This window comes from Camelina sativa, chromosome 16 (genome assembly GCF_000633955.1).
Source record: "Camelina sativa cultivar DH55 chromosome 16, Cs, whole genome shotgun sequence".
In the NCBI taxonomy this organism is placed as follows: domain Eukaryota; kingdom Viridiplantae; phylum Streptophyta; class Magnoliopsida; order Brassicales; family Brassicaceae; genus Camelina; species Camelina sativa.
Genome location: NC_025700.1, coordinates 23894532 through 23920416, shown reverse-complemented (window position 1 = coordinate 23920416; position 25885 = coordinate 23894532). Strand labels below are relative to the sequence as shown.

Genomic DNA, 25885 nt, shown 5'->3' with positions numbered 1-25885 from the left:
GACAAGAATCTTCTCCTCGTACGCCACGCTCTCCGCCTTCACTCCAGACTGACTCTCTTTCCCTTCGTCGACTCTTCCACCGTTTCCTTCGCCGGAGTCATCACCGGAGGTGGACAAGCGCCAGTAAGAGCAAGCGAGGATAAGTAAAGCGAAAGCTATGAGTCCTAACATAGCCGCAAGACCACCGAAAAGGTACGGCACCGGGGAGTGCCACGGCGACAGAGGCGGTCCGTGATTCTCGAGTGTCTTTATTGACGTGGCATGTCTCGCTACAACATCTACCGATGCTTGTTTGATGCTCAATGGCCTCATTTTTTTTTTTTTTGTGTGTGTGTAATTCTTCTGTTTCTCTCAGATTTTTTTTCTTCTCTTCTTTATTTTCTAACTATTTTTTTTTTTAATTTTTATCACTCTGACTTTATGGAAGAAAAAGAAGAAAGCTGGAAAGATGAATGAAATAAGTGCGATGAGGTGTTATATTTATAGGTGAGAAGTTACCTGAGGAAAACGAAAGTGAGTTACTCCGAATATTTAATTATCTGAATTAAAGCATTTTTTTTTGTATTTTGTCACAAGTGGTTTATTACTTTTAGTTTTGCCGCATATGCATGCCATGTCAAACTTATTTTGTTAGGGACACATATATACTTATATACATGTACGTAAAGTGCTTGTTTTAAAAATAATAATAATGTACTGTTACGTTTAATTTTTTTTGCATAAACTCGGATTGATCTATCGAATTAGAGAGCTTAGGCTTTTATGTATTTTTAAGTCTTGTTTCTTTTTACATTTTCTGGAGTATTGTAGAAGGTTAGGAGAAGAAACTATAATATTGTAGAAGCCTTGGAGACAAAGCAGAAAGCCTTGTAGAAGAAGTATAATATCCAATATAATTAGGAGGATCCAGAGAATCGATCTCTACCATTATATCGATTCTATCCATATGATCCATTGTATAGGTGAATTTGTATATAATTAAATGGGTCATTTATAATTATCCAAGTATTTTCTAATAAAATTTTACTTTCTTTCTCTAAGTTATAAGTTTGATCTTTTACGTTCCTACTCCTAATGGTATGTTTATTTATCTTTTACGAGCTAAGGTCGCACGAATCAAATCACGAGAAATCGGGTTGTGACAGAATGTTACCTACACCTAATTTATTAAATCATATATATATTACAAAATTAAATACGCAAAAGACTCCGGAAAATTCAAGAACCACAAAGTTGCGGCAACATCAAGGTTCTCGGCTTCTCGCCATCGATTGAGCCCACCAGATAGTTTTATGTGTTATTTTCTTTAGCAATAATTATAGGAATACAAAAGTCATCAATAGAGTTAAAACTATCCAATTGGCATATTAAAAGAGCAAATTAGCATCTTAAAACAGTTTTTGAAAAATGTTAAAAAAAACCAAAGTTTTTGAACTCACTTGAAATACTTAGAAAAAAATACTTGAAATTGCTTTTAGAACTTAAATTTAGTCGAACAATTTAAATCTTTTACAATCTTTTAAGGAGCTATATACATTTTTGGGCATTTTGTGTTTCCAACTGTTACTCACTTGTCACACCAACTACCCGCACCAGGTATAGCTAGCTGCTCAATAGTCCAAAAAAGCTGTCTTCAGATAAATATGTAAGTTATCAGGTGCCTATTTGTGTCCCAGCGTTAAACTTTTATGTATTTCAGATGATCGGTCCATTTCAAAGGACCACACTATTTTCTTTCTTTCTGTTAAGTTTATATGGTATACGCAATCTTTACAAATATTTACGAAGGCCTATTTTGGAATCATCTACGTATTCACGCTTGGATGTCAGATACTACCTCCATTTCCTAACATAGAATGTCTAAAAAATATTTTTGTTTCATAATATAGGATTTTTTCAACTTTTAAATTAATTTTATATTTTATATTATACAGTCTTGTTTATGATTGGTTCAATTTTTTAAAAATAATTATTTTTAATATGCGTGTTTTAACTAAAACATCCTATATTTTGAAATGGAGGGAGTATATATTCGAATTAATTATGAAAAAAACTTAACTCTTATTTTCAGTTACCTCTGAAATATAGGCATTGATACGATGCATTAAGATGGCAGTAAACATCAAATATTGAATAATGAAATTGATCTGAGTTCATTTTTTTTTTCAACAAAAGTTATGATCGGTGATTACCAGAAATCACTTTTGAACAAATCAATGATCGAAAAACTTTTACTCAGTAATAAACAAATTTAACCGATCAGGTTTTTCTAAAAGTGCTTAAACAAATGCATATCAGTATTAGATGGTAGTTTAGTGTATATATATATGTATATACTATATAATATATTTAGTATCGTCACTTTATTCCCGTCAGGATATAACGAGAAATCTGTGATGATTTTTTTTTGTTTTGGCAATAATCTGTGATGATTATAGAGGCCCACAAGATATTAGTGCGACGACATGAGGCACAGTGAAATAGCACATTTGGGTGCTTTAGTGGTAAATGACAATGTTTGCACAATAATAAGAGAGACAGAAATGATAGCGAAAGGACGAGAGGGAATGAGCATTGTGGGTTAAAGTCCCAACAAACCAATATGTGCTTCTCGTCTTCATCTTCCATATTCTCTCAATTGGTGCCTCAGATGTGATCTAAATGCTTCTCTCTCTCTTGGTGATTTCATCTTTCCATCATAAGATATGGATAAGATTATACTAAATATCTTGTGTTGTTAGTGTTGTCGATTGTTTATGTATTTTACCTATGAACAAAGTTTTATGTATTTAACTCTTTATATCTGTTGAAAGATGTATCATGCGCAAAATTTTACATGGTCTCGATTGTTCACGTAAGTTTTTTCATTTACATTTAATTTATACATGTTAAAAAAAGCTACAACCTTAAGCATATTAAGCGTTTTACAGATTCTATGAGGTACGTTTTTGCAGTTAGATCTAATGTATTTAACACTCATTTATTTTAAAAGGATTAGTATGATGAAAGAAATAACATAGAAAACTTGAGATCACCAGTCATTGTCATTACACAAATTCGATTCTATTTTATATTATCTAAGCACACAAAATAAGATTAGATTCGATCAACAATATCTTTGGTCCAAATTGATTTGGCACATTGTCATAACAAGAATCATTACCGCTATTAAAAAATACATTACATAATTCAATTCATCCTTTTTTAATATAGTAATATAAAGCACCAAGCACCAAGCACCCTGTCCTTCTTGTAATTCGACAATCAATTCCTATCTTATTTATTTATGTGGGTAAGTATATTTGCATTTACGAGAAAGTAATAACACTCCATTATATCAAAACTAAAGGGTAGTATAATGGCATCTCCATTCCGATACTGATAGGGGTGTTTTTAGAGTAAAAATATTATTAACATAGTGTAAGATTATTAGTTTAGATCTTTTGTTTAAAGAGTTGGTTATTGAGAGAACATGTTTAAGATCATAAGATTTAATAATATAATAATCTAAAACATATTACAATTTTAAAAAGTTTAAAAAATAACATTTAAATTGCAAACTTAAAAAATTTATACTAAAATTTAAAATACAATACCAAATTTTTATGAAATAAAAAAAATATTAAAGATATAAATAAAAAAAACAAACAAAACTTCCTCCAAACAAATAAATGTTTTCTCCTTTGCAAAAATTTGTATACATTCACGACTTGCCACGTCATCCAAGAACTTGCCCAAAATCAGTTCTACATCAAGAACCAACAACATGTTCTTCACCCACTATTCTCTATATTTTTTATTTTAAAAAAGCTTAGTACACCCAATACGTTGCCCCAATGCAGATGGCCTAAGGTTGGTTCTTTTGTGTTCTTGGTACAACTACAAACTCTATTTGAGAAGAAAAAACATTTTTTAACTAGAATATATAGACTCTTTGTCCAAAAAAAAAAATAGAATATATAGACTAAACACTAGGTCTACATATCTATTAATATTATATTTCCTCTATCTCTAATAGATTGATGTTTTGGGATAAATTTTTATTTCTCAAACATTGATTTTGTAGATAGAAAAACAAAAGTAATTTTTCTACTTTATGCTTTCTTCCCTATATGTCATTTATCTAATGCTTTATATTTTTTCTATCTACTAAAAAATAATTATAAATTCATTTACAAATATTTGTTTTTTATATATATAAATCTGATGTGATAATGTTAAAACATCAATTGGACAGAAAAAATAGAATAAAAGTCTAGAGTGCCCACTGTTAAGATAAAGAAAAAAAAACATCTAAAAATGTATTTGCACTATTATATTGGATACATTCATTCATGTCCCACGTTTTGTCAGCTTCCACCTGAACCTTTCAGGCTTCATTCAAGCAGTGGAGGGTACAAACTTTTGCACGGTCAATCATTTCATAGTTTTTTTTTTATTATTATCTAAGATTTTTTGGACTTCGATTTGTATAATATATCAATATATAACTTAACAAATCAGAGAAAATTTGAACTTTCAACTGTTCAGCATTTTATAGACAAGAAAAGCACATTCACCAATTAAACCATCAAAACACAAGGCAATGAATTTTTTTTCAGTCTTATACAGTGTTTTGCATTTCACTTACGTATTTGTTATATTTATTTCTTAAAGGAACAAAAAAATTTCTACGTAAGTAAATGCAAATCTTAAGCAGTACGGTTTGTNAAAAAAAAAAAAAAAAAAAAGCAGTACATCTATTGGGTCAAAATTTATCCTTGAAATCTAAGCAAATCATTTAAACGTCAAATATAATATAGCTTATGCAAACTACTTAGCGCTTCGTATAATTTTATGCAAAATTTGTGTAGTCTTTCAGACCGATCTCTAGACATGTTTTGAGTTTGATCAAGGCTGAAATTTGCATTATCTGATTAAGCACATTAGGCAAGTTCTATTTGGATTCCTCTAATGCCATGTAACATGGCTAAGAAGAACAGTCAAGCAGCATCACGAGATCGGATTGTTTCACGAAAATTGGCTAGAAACTGTACACGAAACTGTAAAAACACTTGTATCATGTGTATTAGCTTTGGCGTGATGATTCTTATCATCCAAATGAGGAAGATGTTATTAGATTTGGTGTGATAGAAACTATAAAAGCACTTGTATGATGTGTATTAGTTGACTGTGTTTTAAAGATTATTTGTTTGGTTTGATTCTTGATTGTTGTTGCCATTATCTTCTTGGCTTGATTCTTGAATGTTGTTCCCAATATTTGCTTGGTTGTTTTCATGAATGTTGTTCTCAGTATCTGCTTGGTTTGATTCTTGAATGTTGTTTCCAGTATCGGCTTGGTTGTTTTCATGAATGTTGTTCCCAGTATCTGCTTGGTTGGTTTCTTGACTGTTGTTCCGAGGTGGTTGTTGGTTTGACAAACAAGAACATTTCTCCACGTTGTTGATGTAAGAATCTCCATCTGGTTGATGAAAATTTTGCCAAAAATCATTTACCTGTTTATTCTTAAGGGTGAAAATACATATTACTAATGCAATGACAAACAGAAGCCAGAAACTGTCTACGCCGAGCTGCCTAATTGATGTAGACGATTTTGGATCTGGGTTTGTGACTGGATCAAGGCATGATTTGTCTTTATTTTGGAAATATGTGTGCTCAAGCTCCCTTCCTTTAGGTGATTCTGCCACTTTTAGGATGGCCCTTGATACATCAGCATCCAATTGGAAAAACCTGCGAAAAGAAATTCATGATTTTGGCATTTCGGATAGAAATTATCACACAACAATTTTGTTATGGAAACTCACGAAGCCGAATCCATCAACGCTAAAAGGTTCTTCAACCATTTGATAAGCGTTGCAGTATTGTCCAAGAAAGAGCCTCATGTAGGGTATTTCCATGAAAGCTGCAGAGATACCACCTTTTTTTGGTCCTTTCTTTAGAAGCTCGTCACACTTTTCGGCGCTGTCAAAGGGTATGAGGCTAGATTTAGAGAAATTCGATTGTTGAAGTTTTCCAAAGATGAATGATGTCCTTGGATATCCCACATTTTCTCCTTTTTCAAGCAAACTTCTCATGCTGGTTATGGTTGGATTAAGTTGCCGTGATGTCAAAAGGGACGCCAAACTGGCTGTGTAACTTTGAGTCAGCACAAGCACGATAAAGTACCATGTGACAATCAGAAGCCTAGCTCCAAAGCTGAGCACTCTTTCTCCTGTAAATCGCAGATAAATATAGAAAGCATTAAGGAAAGTGATATTTTCGAATAATGACTATATATGTTGAGATGTAGAAATAGATATAGAATTTACTTGGAGCGAAAACCATGGTAGAGAAGGAAAACCAAAATATTGTACTAATTTGGTACTTAGCTGGTCCACGAAAGTCCGGGTTAATCCTATGTTCAATAACCCAAACTGTAAAGCCAATGAGGAAGAAGAAGAAAAAGGAAGTCATCCACAATTTCCATGTTAAAGGCTTCAAGAAACTGATACTGTCTCTTTTCACTTGGTCTTCTACAGGGACAATCAATCCCACTCCTGATTTAATGAAAGGAAATGTAAAGTGGACATACGATGATCTATTTGCCAATATAGTCGTATACCCCACAACCGCGTCATATTTCTGCGACACAGATAAAGAAAAGAGATTTAATTAGGGACCTCACTAGGATAATCTCTATAAATGGTAATCTGTTGGGAATGCATAGATTGTCTAACTCACCCCGAGATAGACTTGGTAGATTAGGTCGTTGTGATCCCCAGCTGGTTTACCGCCTGATGTTTGAAAATGAAAGAAATCATAGGAAATGTCATAAGGCATTGCTTGGGTCACAGCCTCAAAGAAAGCTATGCAAAAGCCTTTGACTTCTTGTAATTTCGTGGTAGGATTCATGGTGACCTCCACAAGATCAATGTAACCAGTTCTCTTCGGAACTCCAATACGCAACCTCCTCCCATTTGTTGGGATCTCCCATCCTTTGGGAACAAAATTAGCCTCTCCAGGCCATATTATATGTTTAAGATGATCTTGCCAAGTTGATAAAGCTCCCATACTTTGCGGCTCTTCATCTAATTTCTTCACAAGACCATTTTCTTCCGTCCAGAATCCTATTGACCTTTGTCCAGTTCCAATAACATTAACAATCTCAAACACCCTTGGTTGAAGTTGCCCTTTGAAAAAAACGGAAATCTCCTGCAAGTCCTTTGAACTGTACTGTTGAGAGCGTCCGGAGAAGCTTTGGACCGTATTGAGATAGACTAAGAGCTTCAAGTTCAGATACATTCTTTCCAAGATCCACGTTACTAAATGTCATGTTATCTGTTCCAGCTTTTTCAATGGCTATCGCCAATGCGGTGGTAGCATCATAAGCCCACAATCCATAAACATTCAGGTCAATCTCTGGGAACCTCTTCTTCCAACGAGCTCTAAAATTTTTGAGGTCTTTTGATTTTCGAATATAATTTTTAACACCCAATACTCCTTCCATAGCTTCAATACCCGTCTCATCTACCAAACTTAATTCATCGGTTACTCCATTGGTAAGGATCCAAACATATCCTGGTTTCATCAAACCAATCTTCTTAATTTTAATAAAGACTCTTGAGGCAAGAGAAGACGGCATGTGGACAATAAACACTCTTGTCGGCATGGTCATCATCTTAGAAAGCTCTAGAGAGATTTCATAATCAGAAACATTGAGAGAGATAACAGACCAGTATGGTATACGAACGTTAATCTCTTGTAATGCATCAGTAAGATGTGACATTATACCTTCTCCAAATGGATTGTCGATGTAAAAAAGCACGACTTCTCTCCAACCAAATAGCTTGATCATAGATCTTATGGCGTTTACTTGAAAGGAGTCTTCATATGTAGCACGAAAGAAGTATGGACTACGTAGAGAAGTAAGAAACGGGCTTGTGGCAGAGTATGAAACAATCGGTACCCGAGACTTTTGTCCAAGATAGATCATAAAATGAGCTTGCATGGATGTCCAAGGCCCCAAAATCGCTACCACTTGCTTGATCCTTATTAATTTTAGAGCTGTTACAAATCAAAACAAAGAAAATATTGGTTGAGTTGTTAAAAATTAAGATGTTTGACGTGTAAACACGAGAAAGAACATAATAATTTGACAATTATATTTAATTCGACCAAAACAGTACAAACAAAAAGTATTTTAATAATAAATACATATTATCACAACTTTAACTTGATATTCTATAAGTTGCATTTTATGATTAAATTAAAACTTGTAATCATTGCATCTCGTTGTGTTCCAATTGAGATTTTATTGGAAGAAAAAGTAATGTTCCATAATTTGACCAAAGAAGAAATACATTGTTTTTTTTTTTTTGGTCAAACACGTTGTTCTTTTTAAACTGTACTAACTGAAGAGATAAACTTAAGTTTTTGTAAATTGTAACCGATGGATATCTTCAACACCTTTAAAGTGGCCAATCTTCCTGAATCCCATCTTTCAAAACCGATCCTAATAACTAGTTCAAATGATTCTAACTTAGCTAAATTAAAAGCCAGTTCTTTGTCGTTCTTAATACTCTCAAGGTTTTACAATCTATAGCATAATGAAAATACCTCACTCAACAATTCAATACAAGATTTGAAAGAAACCCGACACAGTGTACGTATATATTGTTTTTGTCACTTCACTTTGAAGAGTTCTTTCATCTCATAGGAAAGTTTTAGTTTCTCCGTGCACATTCAATTGTAATGTCGATTGCTTGGGTTAGGAATTGTGCATGTTTTAGTATTTTATTTAGGTCATGAATGTTCTAGGGTGGCTCATACTATTGCAAAAAGTGTTAGGAGGGATATAAGATTTCAGTTTTACTTAGCATTTGGAAGCAGTGGCGGAGCTAGAAAATCAGCACATTAGGATCAAAAGAATTTATTGGGGTCAATTATGTTATTTAAAAATTTACAAGGGTCAATTGTGCTATTTTATAGGGATTATTTTTTTTTCCTAAAATTTCAGCTAATTGAAAAAATTCACCGGTTAATTGACCCCATGGTTATACTCTGTCACTGAGTTTTTTTTGGTTTCATGATCAAGTGAAGGCTGAAGTTGAATAATTGTTTTTTTGGCTTTTAGTTTTGCTTTCATCTTATTGCTAGGCATTGCTCTTAATTATATCAAACAAAAAAAAAGTTTTTGGATTTTGGTATATGTTTTCTGGTCTTTAGATTTTCATTTTTTGGGTAGATTTTAGTTTCTTTTCAAAATGGAATGATAGTTTGTTTAGTTTTTGTTTTTTTTTGTCCACTCATATTATAAAACTTGAAAGATACATGATGAATTACAACTTAGCTGTCGGAAAATAAAGATATCCGTAGAATCTAAAGCACATAAGAGGGAAACTAGACCAACGAACAAGAAAAAGTATTCGGAAACATAAAACGAAACTAAAACAAAAAATTACAAAATTAAAAAACTAAACCTAAAAAAAAAAAAGAAAACTAAAATAAAAAATTAGGGAACAAGGTATAACCCTTACGAAATACACTAGTCTTAACATGCAACAAAAACTCTTTTCCCCAAGTCATAACTCCGGAGTTTTTGGTTTTACTGTTAATAGATTAAATTTTTATTTGAAGAAAAAGAAAAGAAAAGTGTGATCGATGGTTTTTCATTTCAGGGTTAGGAAACCGGGCCTTTTATTTAATGTAATAAATATTTGACCAAAAGTAGTCATGGATTAAAAAAAATAAAAGAAAAAGTTAAACCCATCGGCTTTGTCTCGTCAACGTTCGACGTGCATGAAAATCAAAACAAAATTATTTTAACCGCGACCCCTACAACTTGATCGATCTTAACTAGTTCATTAAAACATTTTCTTATGCTATTAAGATCTAACTAATTAAAATATTGATTCATTAAAGAGTTCTCACTGATTAATTAGGCTATTTATAAACAGAATTAAAAGTATATGTACGTACATGTAGAAAGAAAATTTCCCTCGTATTTTGAGAGACGACCCTATAATTAAAGATGGTGAAAGAGAAGCCTAATTTACCATAATGTGGATTTCTAACCAAACGAAAGGGGAACTATAAATTTATATTCTTAAATCAGCAAAAATGCATCGTTGATTAGTTGATATGTCACAACCACAATATGAACCCAACAAAAAAACGTTACATAGATTTTGACAAAGTATATAGTATATATTAGGTACCTGCAGCTGCTGCACCAACGACATCGTTTTTGGAGTCTGCAATATTGGGAACAAGCCTCGTCTGAAACTGGGGGCGAGAAGAGTAGAAATCGGCTAGAGCCAAATTAATGCAGTTCATCTCCATGTCGGCGTGCATTTCCTCGACATCTGTTACAAATCCCACATTGACTTCAGTTGTTCTCTTGCTCTGTCCCCTGCTGAGTTCCACCAAGAAGTAGAAGAATAAGAAAAGCATCTTGTTTCTCTCCATCATTTTTTTTTCTTCGCATAGCAAAAGTATTTGAAGGTTGTGCTTCTTCTTATATCTTAGTTGAAATGTGTTTGAAGTATGAGAATAGATGGACTATGCGTTGGTACGTATGGGAGAATTATATAATAACCTATTCAACAGAAATATTGATTTTCTATTGAGAAATAAGTAAGATAGTCAATGCTTGAGAGTTGAGATAATCAATAAATCAGTTCTAAACTGATAAAATTCTTTAGGAATTTGTTAGGTGGCATATTTAACATCAAATTTTAGTAACCAATCTAAAGTAGGAATATCTACAATGTATAGGTTTTGTTTTGTTTTGATTTTGGTATGAATTCTGTTTTTAATCAAATGTATCTCTCTTTTTTTCAAAGAAATAGAAATCTCAATCTAGTTATTACTTCACTATATATATATATATATAACTGATTGAGTAATTTTGTTTTTTTTTTTTGGTTTATTGTATATACGTTTTTAATCATATGAAAGATTGATTTGGTTATATGGGTTTAGATGAAAATATTTATTTGATTGAATACTTTTAGGGTGCAAATGGTTGTATGTAGTTGAATGGTTGAATAAAAAAATATGTTGAAGAAAAAAGTTGAACAACATTTAACTTTTCAACTGCAAAATAGTAGATAAATGGATTGAATATTTTTTCTAATTTTTTTAGTTGATTAGGTTAAATAATTTTTCCACTTATTCATCTCAAATGAAAAAATTGAGGTGAATTTTTATTCAACTATTTTAACTTATTAAGTCTTAACTTAATAGGAGTACTTGTTAACTTTGAAGTTCGTGAAAATGCGTGGGTAATGCAGATCTAACTAAAATTTAAGCATGTATCTTAATTTTATATAAAACATTCATGAGGTTGGAGACGACTTCCTTTGGTCAATAGGAGACGACTTAGCTTATACAATAATTGCATTGTACCAACTAAACCAATATTGATTATTAGTTTAACTAAACCGAGACTATATTGTGACTAACCCAACACTCTATATATTTATAATTTTATAATGCATTGTGAAAGGTATATCTATGAACCAAATCCAGGTATATATACCTTACACCCTAGAAGCTTAGCAATCAAGGTAACCGAAAACAAGACTTTTTCTCCATGCATGTTTGCTAACTATGAGTTCCAAAATTTGGTTTGATTCCCTGTTTTCAATGAATCTAGGTCTAACATCACTTTGGACTTGGGAGCAAAACTTAAAAACAGAGCTTCTGCTGCTTCCCAAACCAGCTCCAGGGTGGTCGCATCTCTTATCTTAACGCCACTAGCGTCGCAGAACTCTTTCTAGCCTCCTAACAATCTCTTTCTATTAAATTCCTCGTCAAACATAGATTCGTAGATTACTTCAGCCCAAATTTATCCAACAGCCTCATCTTATATGCCTTCTTTAATGTCATTCAGGTATTCACTTTTGTGAAAGGTAGCGGAAGATACTGCAACAAAGATGACTCAGAATTGATAAAACTGTGAAACAGACAACTAATGGCTTGGTCATGAAACTAACCAGTTTACATAATCTTATGTTGTAAGGTGTAAGCGTTAATATCATGAATCGGTTTTAGGATGGTGAAGATGAAGCTTTCTATATCAATCTACCTTCTTTTCCTTTCTTCCTGAGCATTCCTGCGAAATACTCTCGTCTTTGCTGCTCTCTACATCGCATTCCGATTCTGTGGAAAGAGAGAGACTCTACTTCATAAGCTTCCTTCTGGTCTTTGGAAAACAACGTAGAAATTCACACAACAAAGAGAGAGACTCTTCTTCATAAGCTTCCTTCAGTTTGAGAGTGAAGAATTCCATTGGCACGACAGAAATTTTCCCACCCTTTTCTGATTAAAGTAGTTCCACATGACTTCTTTCGTTTCTAATCTGGTGTCCATGATCTGTCTTTTTCGTTCATCAGAATCATCTCTCCACATGTTGTATCTTGACCATTATCCCTCACAAAACTATTTGAAAGATACTGGAAATTCATTACAATACAACATGAATTTGACCAAATTCATACCAAAGAGTAGAAAGGCGGCACATTAGTCACAAAACAGAGGAGACGTCTCGTAAAGAAGACTCTGTCTCTCTCTTCTTGGATTCTTCTTCCTATGAACCTTCCCTCAAAAAAAGAAAAGAATAAATCACATGAGCACATCGCTTAAATGTGTCTGAGATTCAGAGTTAGAGAGAGACACTCACTGAGGTTCTCGTTGTCTGAACGAACACAATCCATATTGAATCTCACAAAAACTGGGTCCAAACAACTTGACATGTAAATAAAGCCATGTCTCTAAAGATAGTGAATCCAAAAGTAAGCTGTTACAGCTTAGCTCTCAACCTGAAGAGCCACCACAGGAGGAGATCTGTTGAGAATCATCACACGGTTCTCTCTTGAAAATCTCCAAAAACATAGGTTCTCTCCGGCGTTTCCTGTCTCTACTCCATATTTATAGGCATAAGTTACATTTCCTGGCCCATTGGTAAACAAAACAGAGTTCCCACTCACACCACAACCACCAGGAAGCTCCTTAGCCGAGAAGGAGCAATTCCCCAGCTCTCCAATAAACAAAACACGGTCTCCCAAATCGCTGACCACAACCCATTCACCAGCCTCCTCATCTAGCCTACTCACTCTACATACTAACCGAAAATAATTTAACTCACCATATCTTGGGACGATTTTCTCAACCAGGAAAAGCTCATCATCACCTGATGGAACTAGATAATTACTTGAGTTCAAAGGCTTTGAGGGCTTCAGGGGAGTCACTTCCAGCGAACAAGGATCAATAACGAAGATTTCCCCGCTAAGAAAGACAGCGTAAAATCTACCTCTAAAAGTGAACAAATCCCAGCAAGAAGCATCTGAGAACTTGCTAACCCGCATCCACCTCATTTCAGCACTTGTTAACACCAACAAAACTTTAGTGTAGTTGAGTAGCACAACGAATCCTCCTCCTTCTTTATTTAACGGAAGCAAAGCCACGCCTCTGTAAGCTGATGTCCACGCTTCAGGATCCCAACCGATCATTCTGTACTGATGTCCTAGAGGGATGATCTGACAGTCTAGCATGTTCATCAAGGTTGGCTTTTCAGATCCTGGTATCTTCACTTTCACTGTACACTGAAGAGGCTCCATAATATGATGATTCTCTGACTCATCTAAACCTATATCTCCTAGAAAATACTCACAAGGCGACGCATCTCGGACTCTAAAGAGAAACAAAGGGATCTTCTCAAGGATACACAAGTCTTTGCTATCGTAAGGGAAATCAGCAAAAGTGGGAAGAGAGTAACTCAGACGTAACAAGCAAGAAGGAAACGGAATCGACGATCGCCACGAGGTGCAAACAGAGCGAACATGAACAACTTCGAAACAGTTGTCAAGATACGTCAAGATGAGTTGCAGTAGCTCTCCAGGGAGAAGAGACCACTCTGGTGTCTGCTCTTTCGTTGCAGGTTGCGTCGATTTGGATGCGGGAGACAGCTGCAATTTCGAAACCTACAAGCAAAAAAAAAAAAAACAATTACAATTTTTGAAGTACACATCTGCGAATAAGCATCAAAAAACGAGTTCTTACGCAATCCAGGAGAAGAGAGCAGTCTATGGATGATGATGTCTCCGTTGCAGCTTCCACCATCATTGCTGAAAGAATAAATTAAGAATTTGAATCCAATTCCAGAACTGAAGGTGGAGAAAGAGTTAAACGTACCCAAAACCTGGATTACGTTTTAAGAACCCTAAAAATCACAGAGACACAGAAGAAGAAGGTTGAAAAAGTCAGAAACGAAACCATCTTCTCCCAGAAATTTTCGGATCTTAGGGAGGCAAAACGCATTCTGGGCCACGTCCGATCAACCAATTTGACTAGTCGGGTCGGGTTAAATCAACGGGTCTACTTCTTTCCGGATTTTGGGCCTTAGAACAACTACAACCCTAAAACACCAAATTTTGACATTATTGACCAAAGCACCAAACCCACCAAACCAAAACTCTCTGAGTTTGGACTCTTATTGGGCTTCAACTAAACTTGATGACCATCAGCATGAAGTAGCTTATCTTAAATAGAGTATGCATCCAAAAAGTTACAGGTAGCCACCAGAATGTCTACATTTCCTCACAAGTCTCAACAAAAACAACTTACAGTGACTTCTTCACACAAAAATAGACAATGTCACTTGTTAAAACAATTGGACAATGTCACTTGTTAAAACATTGATCTCTGGTTTTTCACCTTGGAACAAAACTTAAGACCAGAGCTTCGGTCTGCTCCCCAAACCAGCTCCAGGATGATTGATTCTCCAATCTTCACACCGTTAGCATTGCAAAACTCTTTCCAACCTCCTGCCAATCTCATTCTGTTACGTTCCACCTCAAAGGGGTAACGAGTGTAGTAAACACAAAATTATAAACATGTCAAGACTTATTTTTATTTTTAACTAGAGACTCTTTGGTTTCCCACTAGTGAACACTCCTTGGAACCCGAGAGCTTTTTTAAAAAAAAACAGTAATGATTAACTTTGTTTCAAAACATATATTTATGCACTTTACATGCTTTTATAATAACAATCATAAATTTCTCAATTAAATCAATTAAGTAGAAGTGAATAGACGATTCTCACTTGAGATCACAAAGTTATATAAACTTAATATCGAATCAAAGGATAAGGTTGCTTGTGATCTAATTAAAAAAAACCAACAGTATGTCTCATTTCATCACACGGTTCTCACTTGAGAATCTCCAAATATTGAGTTCGTCTTCCGGCCTTCCAGTATGTACTCCATATTTATAGGCAAAAGTTAGATAGCCTGCATTGGTGAACAAAATTGAGTTCCCAGTCACACTCACACCACATCCATCAGGAAGCTCCTTAGCCGAGCAGCGGACATTTCCAATAAACAATACACGGTCTCCCAAATCACTGACCTCAACCGACTTACCAGCCTCCTCATCTTGCAACTTCACTTGAAAAGTTACCTCAACCATGAAAAATTCACCATTGACAGATGGAATCGGATAGTCTAGTGACTGTTTAGGTGAAGGCGTCAGGGAAGTCACTTCCAGCTAAGAAAGGACGATAATCTGGGACACTCTTTAAGGCGCTTTCACCTCATTTCGGTGCCTGTTTACACCAAAAACATTTTAAAAGCAGAGGACCAACACACCAAATTCTCTTCCTCCATCAAATGTTAAGCGGAAGAAAAGTTATGCAAGTAAGTGTTTCCAAAAGTGTAATCAGAAGGTACAATCCAATGAAGAAGAAGAAAAAAAAAACACAGCAAAACGTATCCATTAGCGAGAATTTTGGATTAGCACCCACTCCAGAGAGACAGAGCCGGAGATCTGTTGATGATCGCCACACGATTCTCACTTGACAATCTCCAAAAAGAGTGGTCATCTTCAGCCCTTCCTGTATGTAATCCGTATTTGTAGGCGTACATTACACAGCCACCCTCATTAGTAAACAAGATTGAGTTCCCATTCACACCATAACCATCAGGAAGCTCCTTAGCTGAGCAGCAAACATTTCCAAAGGTCCAATAAACAATACACGGTCTCCCAAATCGCTGACCACGACCCATTTACCAGCCTCCTCATCTAGCTTACTCACTCTACATATGAAGTCATTAATATCTACTTCATCAGAAGAAGTTGGGATAGTATTCTCAACTAGGAAAAGCTCATCATCACCATATGGAACCAGAAAATTGCTTGAATTCATAGGCTGTGAGGGCATCAGGGGAAAAATCACTTCCAGCGCATAAGGATCGATAACGACAACATCTCCGTTGAAAAAAGCTGCGTAAAACCTCCCTCTAAAAGTGACTAAATCCCTGCAGGGAGCATCTGAGACGTTCTGAAACCACAACCATCTCATTTCAGAACTTCTCAACACCAACAAAACTCCAGAGTAGTTGAGAGGATCACAACGTATTCTTCACCTCCTCCTCCTCTCTCTTTGTTTAACGGAAGAAAAGCCGCGCCTCTGTAATTTGTTGACGATTCTTCATGATCCCAACCAATCATTCTGTACTGATGGCCTAAAGAGAGAATCTGACAGTCAAGCATTTTCACCAAGATTGGATCAGATCCTGGGATCTTCACTTTCACTGAACATTGAAGAGGATATGGAAGAAGCTCTATATGATCGTCTTCGTCTCGGCGGCCTATTCCTCCCATAACATACGCAGAAGGCGACACAGTATAACCAGCAGCATCACGAGTTTTGTCGACTCTAAAGAGAAACAGAGGGACCTTCTCGAGTGTGCACGAGTCTTTGCTTTCGAGAGTGAACTCGGGGAGTTTGGGAAGAGAGTAGCTTGGTCGTAACAAGGAAGAAGGAAAGGGAAATGCGGATCGCCACGTGTTGCAAACAGAACGAGCATGAATAACATCAAAACAGTTGTTTAGAAGAGTTGAGATTGTTATCAGTAGCTCTTCAGGGAGAAACGACCAGTCTGTTTTGGACAATGTGAGATCTTTCGTTGCTGATGAAGACGGAGACAGCTGCAGTTTTGAAACCTAAAAGACAAACCAAAAATTACAATTTCGAAGGTTTTTAAGATTGATTCAAATCAAATACAAAACATCGGGTGATAAAAAAGAGTTCGTACAAGTTCCGGGAGAAGAGAGCAGTTCAGTAGCATGGATGATGTCTTCTTCTCTGTTTCAGGTTCTTCCATGTTTGCTGATTTGCTGCGATTTTTGGAATTATGAAAGAACAAATTAAGAGTCGTCTAGAGTAGATTAATCGCAGATCTAGCCATCGGGTCGTGTTTTGACTTTTGACTCAGTACAAGTCATTATAGTATTTAACTTGCAGATCTGTTTAAAGCATTATTTATTTATTTTGGTATGAATTAGGCTTATTTATCGACCAACCAAAAAAAAATTTTTTTGAAGAGTTACGCAAAAGTAGTTCCACAAGTCGATAAAACTCTGTTTTCTTTATTACAAACCAGTTGAATACAGGTTCACATTTTGGTAAATGAGTGTGTGTATAAATATTTGAAAAGTGTTGGGAGCTCATCACAGTTTCAGCTGGTTACAACCTCTCAACGATCTATAAAGAGGTAGAGAGTTTCTGAAACCAACAATGTCTTCGATTTCTACAGATGGTGATACAACTTTGTCTTTATCAGATGCCATTTCCTTTGAATGTTGGTTTCCGTAAACGCATACGCTCAGTGATTTCTTTTTTGGTGCGTCAACCTTTATGTATTCGTTGAAGAAATCTATTAGTTCTTCCTTCTTTAGCTCTTTCAGTGCAGCCACCTGACCATAACACAAAAAAATGTAAAGGGTTGTGTTATGTGGCTTCAAAAAGGAAGACTTAACGAAATTTGCATTATGCGGTTTTTCTTTACCTCTGCGTCTATGCGGTTAAATTTGAGTGTCCCGTCTTGAATCTCTCCCCAGTAAAACCCGGATTCCTCACTCAAGTTCTTGTGTTTTTCAAGCTTCATATCTATCAACGCTGTTACATTGCGCTGGGAAGAAAGTCATGTCAGCTAGTGCATTAATGTTTAATCTCAAGCAAAGCAAGTATTATCTAGAGTATTGGTTATGTCATCTCACCTTGAATTCTTCATCGCTAATATTGTAAAGTTTACTCTCAAGATCTTTGAGTAGTGACTCGACCCTCAAATCTATATGTCCAGGACCCTATTAACAAAAGTAATTAAAGAGATATGCATAAACTAGATAGGGTTATGCAAAGTTCGAGTGGCAAATATATAGAGGCAAGAAAGATTGGTAGTTTGGTACCTTGACTGAAGACTGGATAATGTACTGTACACCGTAGACACCAGAGTCGTTTCTGTGTCGCAGAAAAGTCATTATTCATGTGTTAACAAGAACTCAGTAGCATGCAAACGTATGAGAAATTGATTCATATGTACCTTTGAGAGAGTGAAGTGATGTAACCAAGTTGCTCAACCGTTCTAAGCTGGTGAAAAGTGGCTTGCTTTGCAATAAGTTTAAACATCTGAAGTTTGATATTCATGGAAAATTCATCTTGATGAACCTGTTCGTTTGCAAACCAATTCCGTTAACAATGACTCTTAGTACCAAGATCTACTAGAAAAGCTTTATAAGAATTAAGAAATGCAATAAACTAATAATCTTGTCGCAAATATACCTGAATGTAATGGACTAGAGCAGAATTTTCATCGGTGGGGTTTGTGCCTTGTTGATGGTAGAAGTATTTCATTCCTGTTTTGAGCTCTGTAACCCTATTTGTCAAGAACTGAGATGGAAATAACGGACGACAAATAGGTTTTGGTTCGTTAAAGAGAACATCTTCAACATGCTTCACCATTGACTCAGCTTCGCTCTTCTCAACATTTCCTGAAATGAGTGTCTTATAATGATACCACAACGACTAGAAAGAAAAGAAAGAGGAGTGAAGACCAAAGACTATCATACCTGCAATATAGCACTCAACAAATGTCCTTGATAACAACATAGGAACGAACTTTGCCAAGTCTTCCGCTTCCAAATAAGTAAGTGCATCTAGTTCCTCTGTCCAAGGCCAAGAGTGATTTTGTAATACCATTGAGCAGTAACTCATTGCTTGATGATATGGTTGTCGGAATTTGTGGTTTTGGTATGCCTTTGTGACCGTTTCCTGTTTCAGATCAAAGTGAAGCAGAGAAACAAGGATTCAATATATCTGGTAACAAGGCTTATAGATGTAGTGATTTGAAGTCTACAAACAAAGGTTTACCTTAATAACAGAAAACCTATCAGGTTTTACTTGGAATTTTGCTATCTTTTGAATGACAGCTTCCAGCAAGATTCTCAATTTGTGATTAAAGCCAACAAGATAGAGCTAGAAAATGAGAAACAGTTAAGTCAAACATTTCATTGTGAAAACGTCATAATCTTCATACAAACCCACCTCAAAACCATTGTCCGAGAGACTTATTCCATAGTGAAGACCAGCAATGCTAGCATAATAAGCTGAAACGTACAGATTGATGGAAGTTATCACCTTTTTATTTAACTTGTTATTCATTGTAACATATTCTAACTTGTCCTAAAAGAACTACATAAGATATTGCAACATAAAGCAGCAGACTCGTTAAATCGATGATCTAAAGGAAATAACCGAAAAGATGACTATATATGAAATCTTACCATATTCATTCAAATAGTCTACCAGCAACCAAACAAAAAAGTTTGAAAGAACTACAGCATCAGGAGAGGTTACTGCAAGGGGGCAGTTAAAATCCATCTTAACATATGCCTTCGGTTTGAAGAACATTGTATCAGGCTTATACCACAATCTTGAGAATGATGTCTTTCTCAACAAAACAGGAAATATATCCTGTTCCAGAATTTGATTACGTGACATAAGGTTATTGCTTGCTTCTATAATAAATCAAACTTTAAATGACAGTTTGTACATTGTACTTAAGTCATAGATCAACTGAACCTTATCCTTGAAATCCTTTAATGAAAAATCCGTAGGAATGAATACATTAGGTGTTGGAAGAAGCAGGTTTACATCAGGGGCAGACTGAACCCACTCCTGTAATTGTTAACACAAACCAAAACTGAACTTCTTCCAGAGTTACATGAAAATATTAAATCAAAACAGTTTATATATTGTTTGTCCAAAAAAAATCAAAACAGAATATATCAAAAGCCAACCTGAATGGTGAGTTTGGTTATCTTCTCAAGGGAATAAGCAGTGTTATACCATGGCTCAACCTTGTCCGTTTGCCCTTCAAATTTATTTGATTCCCAAAAGATTCTACACATACAATGGGATTAGATTCTGCAACACACAAGCTCATTTTGCCGTAAGCAGTCAGGATTTTGATGCTTCATGTAAATTCTACGAATACATTATTGAACATACCGAATATTAGTGGGAGAAAGCTCATTGAGAACCTTTTCCACACTAGCTGGATTGAACTTTGTAGGAAGTGATGATCCAACCAGCCAATGCTTCCTTGGATATATCTGAAGCATAATTGCCAAAGGACACATAAGATTTTTTTTAAGGCCAAGTGATGAGATTGTAAGAGTAAGCACCTATTCTACTTTGGTTCATCTTAAAGGCCAAGTATAGACTGAGCAGAAATAGATATATACGAAGCTTAAACAATAAGAAATTATGAGAATTGTAGATTGAACAGCTGAAAGTACTACTACCGTCATTTTTGGTGAAATACGTGTTGCATAAAAAATGGGGTGTATTTTGGCTTGATAGTGAAATTCTGCCTCACGTATAGCTGAGAGCTGCAACAACAATGACAGAGATGTATCAAACTCTTTAATAACACTGAATCAATAGGAATACTAGCCAGATTAAAAGCAGACAACAACAGAAAAGATGGAAACATAGGTCCTAGAGACAGTACAATTTAATGATACTAATACCTCATCGAAAATCCACTGGGAAACACCAAAATGTTGTAAATGCTTAATGTGTCTGAACAACAATCCCATAATATCTTCCATATGTTCTGTATACAAAGAATAAAAACAAAATCACACCAAATCCAGAAAATATCAGGTACTGACAACACATCAAGCACATCAATACCATCTAATCAACATAAAAGATATTGTTGTAAGTTTCCATGTATAGAATAATAAACCAAAACTACGAAGAACACATAAACCCACCATGGCCAGCATCAGTAAGATCAACTGTAACATTGAAGAAAGAATACTCCATAGTCCAGTCTGCTTCGCCAGCATACAGTCCCGTTGCCCAACCTGTGGAAGTATTAACAAGAATTAAGCAAGATAAATAAATGTGGAACTGATGATACCCAAAATTAAGTAAACAAGCAGTTGAGCAAATTTTTTAAGGGAATAAAATCCTATCATCGAGTAGATGGAAACAATATAGGATTTTATTAGTGCAGCCTATACGACACGCCAAAATGGGGGAATATAGCTACGATTTACAACTGAAGCAACAAAGATCTGCAGTTTCCGAAGCACTTTTCTAAATGTCTACTAGACAACCTAAATAAGTGTTCTGTAATATTCACAGTGGAAGGCAAATAAAGATCAAAGAAGAAACACCTCAAAATATGTATAAGGGGAACAACAAATCTTTAAGATTTCTCGCAACAACTTATCTTTTATAAAATTAAGATATCATTTTAAAACCAGTAACAGAGAGCTGAAGACTACAGCAACTTTTCGATTTGTTACCTGCCAAAAACATTTATTAGTTTGACCTTTAGAGAAAACCTACCCAAGATTTTTAACGCATAAAACAAACTTCCTTCGCCTTCATGACCAAGTAGACGACCAATGTACTTGGTTGGTGCTTCTTCATAATGATGGATGCTAGGAGTTATAGGCCAGTAAATAGTAAGCTTGTGACCTTGCCTTATGGGAACTGCCTTCACAAGAACCTAAAACCAATGAAAAACACACCTTAGCAACATGTTAGTATGAATTTGTCTTCATTTCATAGAAATGATAAAGCTGAAATAAGGAACAAAACCTGCAAATGGTCAGGAGTACAAGGCTGACCAGGAAACCTAGGGATATCCTTGTTGGTGTTTCGAATTTCTTGGAACAACTCTTCAACTAGGCCTTGAGTTTTATCAAGGTTTTCTGAAGACATCCAGAGCAATTATATGTACAAATGTTATATATATGTTGATACTTTTGTTTTCTGAAACTAAAAGAGATTTGGGCTAGCTCCAAAACTTACCCTTGCCATATACAACCAGATGCATAATGTTGGCAGAATAGTGTTCATCATAGAATTTAATTAGTTCACTCCTTGTATCTATTCCTTTTGCTTCGGGTCGTACATGAAGAGTATCCATGTTACCTAATCAAAATTATCATGCATGAGAGAAAACTTTGGGAAAGACCACTGACTGTCCAAATGGACGCGAGCCAGCACCAATTAAGGATAGGTAGAAACATGAACCTGTGTTAAATTTGTGATATGGATGGTCATCCCGACTTAGATGCTTTTTTAACTGTGTCAACGTAAAAGGAAGGCTAAATACACATCAAGAGACTTGTGGACTTTTAAGACATAAGGACCACAAGTTCAAAGAAAAACCTTATTTTTCATACTTAATTGTACATTTCCTTTTGCATTACAAAAATCAATGAAATAAACATATTCATCCATATAACTGTTCTTTGGGGCAAGGGAAAATACCTGGTGCATACGCCAAGGATCAGACAACAAGTTTTTCTGATTCTCTAGAATGATAGAGAACTCATCATTAGAATTTGTTATTTATCAAACAAATTTCAACATGAAAGCTATCAAGAAAGTCAAAAGCTAACCAGAATCGACAGCCTTGATCTCTCTCATGGTTGCATCAGCAGACATCAGTGGTTTGATAAAGAACTGTGCAAACCTGGTTTAAGCAATCACAGAAAAATTAGACACTGTCAAAAGGCTTAGTAAGAAAGAGAGAAAAAGTCTACCTATTAGCATATAAGGTTATATAGTTAGTTAGTTGGGATTAAGCTTCCTTTTACTTAATCTCAGCTCAAGTATAAATACTCTTGTATAGTTACATTTTACTTTAATGAGAAATTTTACTTTGTCATTTACAAAGTGTTAACACTACCTGTCCAAAGCTTCATCAAAAGAATCTGTGTTGATATCGAAATGGTAGTTAGTATATTCACTGGCAGTATAAGCATTTGTGCTCCCTCCATGCTACAAAAAAAAAAAAAAAAAAAAAAAAAAAAAAAAAGGAAGAAGGTATACATCAAATTAGTGAAACGTGCATTCAAATANCCTACAAGTAAAAAGAACAAGAACATCAAGTTTGTCTAGTAGAGCTGGAGAAGAACGTTACCTCTGTGATGTACTTGGAGTAACTATCTTCCTCTGGGTATTTTTCACTTGCATAAAATAGCATATGCTCTGAATCCCCACAAAAATAATAAAACCACCAGCCAGCACAAAAATCAGCTGTTATGAAGCAAAATCATTAAAAAAAAAGAAAAAAAAAATTGGGATAGAAAGTACCAAGGAAATGAGCTAGGCCTTCCAATCCATCCGGGTCAGAGAACGATCCGACGCTAACGTTCATTGAAGCAGCACACTTAAATAGCAAAAGACATAGAGGAAACAAAGGTCATGATTTTATCATCAGTACAGTACAATTTAAAAAAGAGAAAATTTGAGAGCAATTACCTTGTCAGTCTCCGGGTCGCTGATTAACAACACCTCGAGCGAATTCTTAAGTAAAATCCTCCGATAGTCTCTATTGTCAGTGCGTGGCTTTAGTATCTCGTCACCTCGATGCACCGTCACCGTCGTCGTCTCCGTTCCAACAGCCATATTTTTTGGGATAGTTCTTCGCTCTTCATGAATGTCGTCTGTCTAACGTCTTTCTTTTTATTTCCGAGCTGTGAAGAAATTATCAAGTGTGGCAGAGTCTATTTGTGTGGTTAACTAATCAACGGTGTATGTTACTCCAAGTACCAAAGATCCAACGGCGATTACTTGTGATAGTTATAGTCGTCGCTAGACTGGGTCTTCGCTTGTATTGCCAACGTCTTTTCCTTTTGTCTCGAATCTAATGACATAGACTTATAGAGTGTAGAGTTTCCGTCTAACTATTATAAAGTTAATAAAATATGGAAAAATATGGACTGAAAAAGTTGTTTAATAGTATGATTTATAAATACTAGTTAAAATTCGTGCTATATTATTTTAAATGGATTTGAGTTGATTTTTGAAAAGCATAATTCAAATATGTGGGTTGTTATTTCAAAAACCACATGATTTAAAAAAAAAATTATAAAAAGTTTAACCATCGTATATGGATTTAATCGATCGCTGAATCCAGTTTAATTTTTGAAAAATAATAATATAATTAAACTTATAAAAATGTTAATTAAAAAATATTTGTTGTGAACAATAGTAGTTAGATGAATAAATGAAAATATTTAAATTAAATTTTGTATCATATCAAAAATAAGTAGTTATAAATAAAGACAATAAGATAACATGTGATGAATAATAAAATTATGATACACTGCTCCTAAAAAGAAATTATCGAGAGGGACCGAGAGAAAAACCCTAGAACCAAAGTCGCAGCGGCCGGTGATCTGGTTTTGCCTCTCTATTGAGCCTCTTTGGCCGCCGGGGAGGGCCCCCTCTTTTATTGCTTTTCGTTTTTCCTTTCTTTTCGTCGAGTCAAGGTCGGATCTGAGATCTCCTCTTCTTCTGGGTCTCTGGTTGGTGGCTGGATGGAGGTTCAAGATCGCGCAGTGGCAAGAACAACCTCGACTTGTGGTGGGGTTGCTCTGACTTTGTTTTCCATCGCTGGAATCTTCGTCGGAGGTGTTCGTTGGTGTTGGAGTGGCGACTACTCTTGATGCGACGTCTTGATACCGGTTGGTTTGGCTTGGTTGAGACCGAAGGGGAGTCGAAGGGTCCTCCTTTTTGGGTTTCGGAAGCCGCAGCGATTCGATTCCGGTGGTTTTGGGTTCAGATCTGGTCGTTTCCGGCTAAGAAGCGAGACTATAAGGCAGAAGTGATGTGGCTAATCCGGCAATGCACCATGAGGTGAAGATATGCTAATCCGTGTTCTATTCTCTTATCTTTAGGCGATTAGCATTTTGGTTAATGTGTGGTTGGTTCGGAAAAGCCTCTATTCATGTTGGTCGCGTTTCTTGGTCGGGTCAGTCGGATGTATTGTCCGTTTTAGGCTTAGGACCGGGACAATGAACGCCGGAGAAACCAAGCTTTTCTGATGATGCGTCTCTAGGTGTTGATGCTATTGGGACAAGTTTTACACGCCGATCAGGAGGTTATAATAGTTTGGATTTGCTTTGTTTTTTCAGTATAGGATTTGGTCTTCTCTGTGTTAGTAGTTGTTTTCGTGTCATAGGGTCAATTTAGGTGGTTTAAGAGATGATTTCACACCGAGTCGTGGTGTGTTATCTATCTCGTTGTGGTTAAAAAATGCAATGGTTCTCGATTAGGTAGTGTTGGATCCGCCTGGTGTTCCAGGGTTGTACTTGATCAACCATTACATTTGCTTTTGATCCAAGTCTATAAAAGTGAATGTAATGTGTCTTGTTAATGAAAAGTTGATGTTTGAGCCAAAAAAAAAAAAAAAGAACATGTGATGTTTGAGATATTGAGAAAGATCCAACAGAAGATGGAGCAAGAGAAGGCGAAAAGACTATAAGAGTCCACACAAAAAAGACAAGGAGTCCAATGTGATTTCGTGTAACTAGGGTTCTTAGCGAGTTGAAATTCATATTACCATGTAATGAGAATTTAGAGAGTAACTTCGAGACAAACAACTCTCCCCTCTTCAATCTTATGAAATTTATCAAATCTAATATTATTTGCTCTTGATGACAAACCTTACGTTCTTTCCTTCTCTCTTTTAGTTTGCATTTGAATTGATCATGAGCTATCTAATCTCTTAGTTTACTTATCAAT

The 25885-nt window shown here is 35.5% G+C and overlaps 3 protein-coding genes and 2 pseudogenes across 4 annotated transcripts in view; all 5 read right to left on the bottom strand.

The window, feature by feature from the left end:
- LOC104752123 (protein GLUTAMINE DUMPER 4) overlaps positions 1–384 on the bottom strand; it is a gene marked incomplete in the record, with an annotated part of 850 nt that extends 466 nt beyond the window's left edge. The window contains 1 exon segment of the mRNA XM_010474193.2: positions 1–384. Within this exon segment, the coding sequence (XP_010472495.1) occupies positions 1–312 (312 nt within the window).
- On the bottom strand, positions 5178–10446 carry LOC104753975 (annotated as a pseudogene).
- Positions 11909–14282, bottom strand: LOC104752122 (F-box/kelch-repeat protein At1g64840-like). 2 transcript variants are annotated; one of them, XM_019238330.1, is made up of 4 exons: positions 14176–14282; positions 14044–14108; positions 12665–13964; positions 12455–12579 (listed from the first exon to the last, which is right to left on the bottom strand). In XM_019238330.1, the coding sequence occupies exons 2-3, from the start codon at positions 14104–14106 to the stop codon at positions 12792–12794; spliced, it is 1236 nt and encodes a 411-aa protein (XP_019093875.1). In that variant the 5' UTR covers positions 14107–14108; positions 14176–14282; the 3' UTR covers positions 12455–12579; positions 12665–12791. The 2 variants fall into 2 exon arrangements, with proteins under 2 accessions (XP_019093874.1, XP_019093875.1); XM_019238329.1 differs by having other exon boundaries at positions 11909–12579; positions 14044–14282.
- On the bottom strand, positions 15040–17258 carry LOC104752121 (annotated as a pseudogene).
- Positions 17390–23764, bottom strand: LOC104752120 (insulin-degrading enzyme-like 2). Its single transcript, XM_010474190.2, has 26 exons — positions 23618–23764; positions 23450–23525; positions 23277–23344; positions 23043–23134; positions 22753–22826; positions 22622–22665; positions 22382–22433; positions 22157–22279; positions 21944–22056; positions 21689–21851; positions 21106–21198; positions 20857–20942; positions 20629–20715; positions 20333–20436; positions 20122–20224; positions 19904–19999; positions 19606–19795; positions 19367–19428; positions 19193–19297; positions 18892–19093; positions 18605–18813; positions 18366–18490; positions 18232–18283; positions 18043–18129; positions 17832–17954; positions 17390–17739 (listed from the first exon to the last, which is right to left on the bottom strand). The coding sequence occupies exons 1-26, from the start codon at positions 23762–23764 to the stop codon at positions 17494–17496; spliced, it is 2922 nt and encodes a 973-aa protein (XP_010472492.1). The 3' UTR covers positions 17390–17493.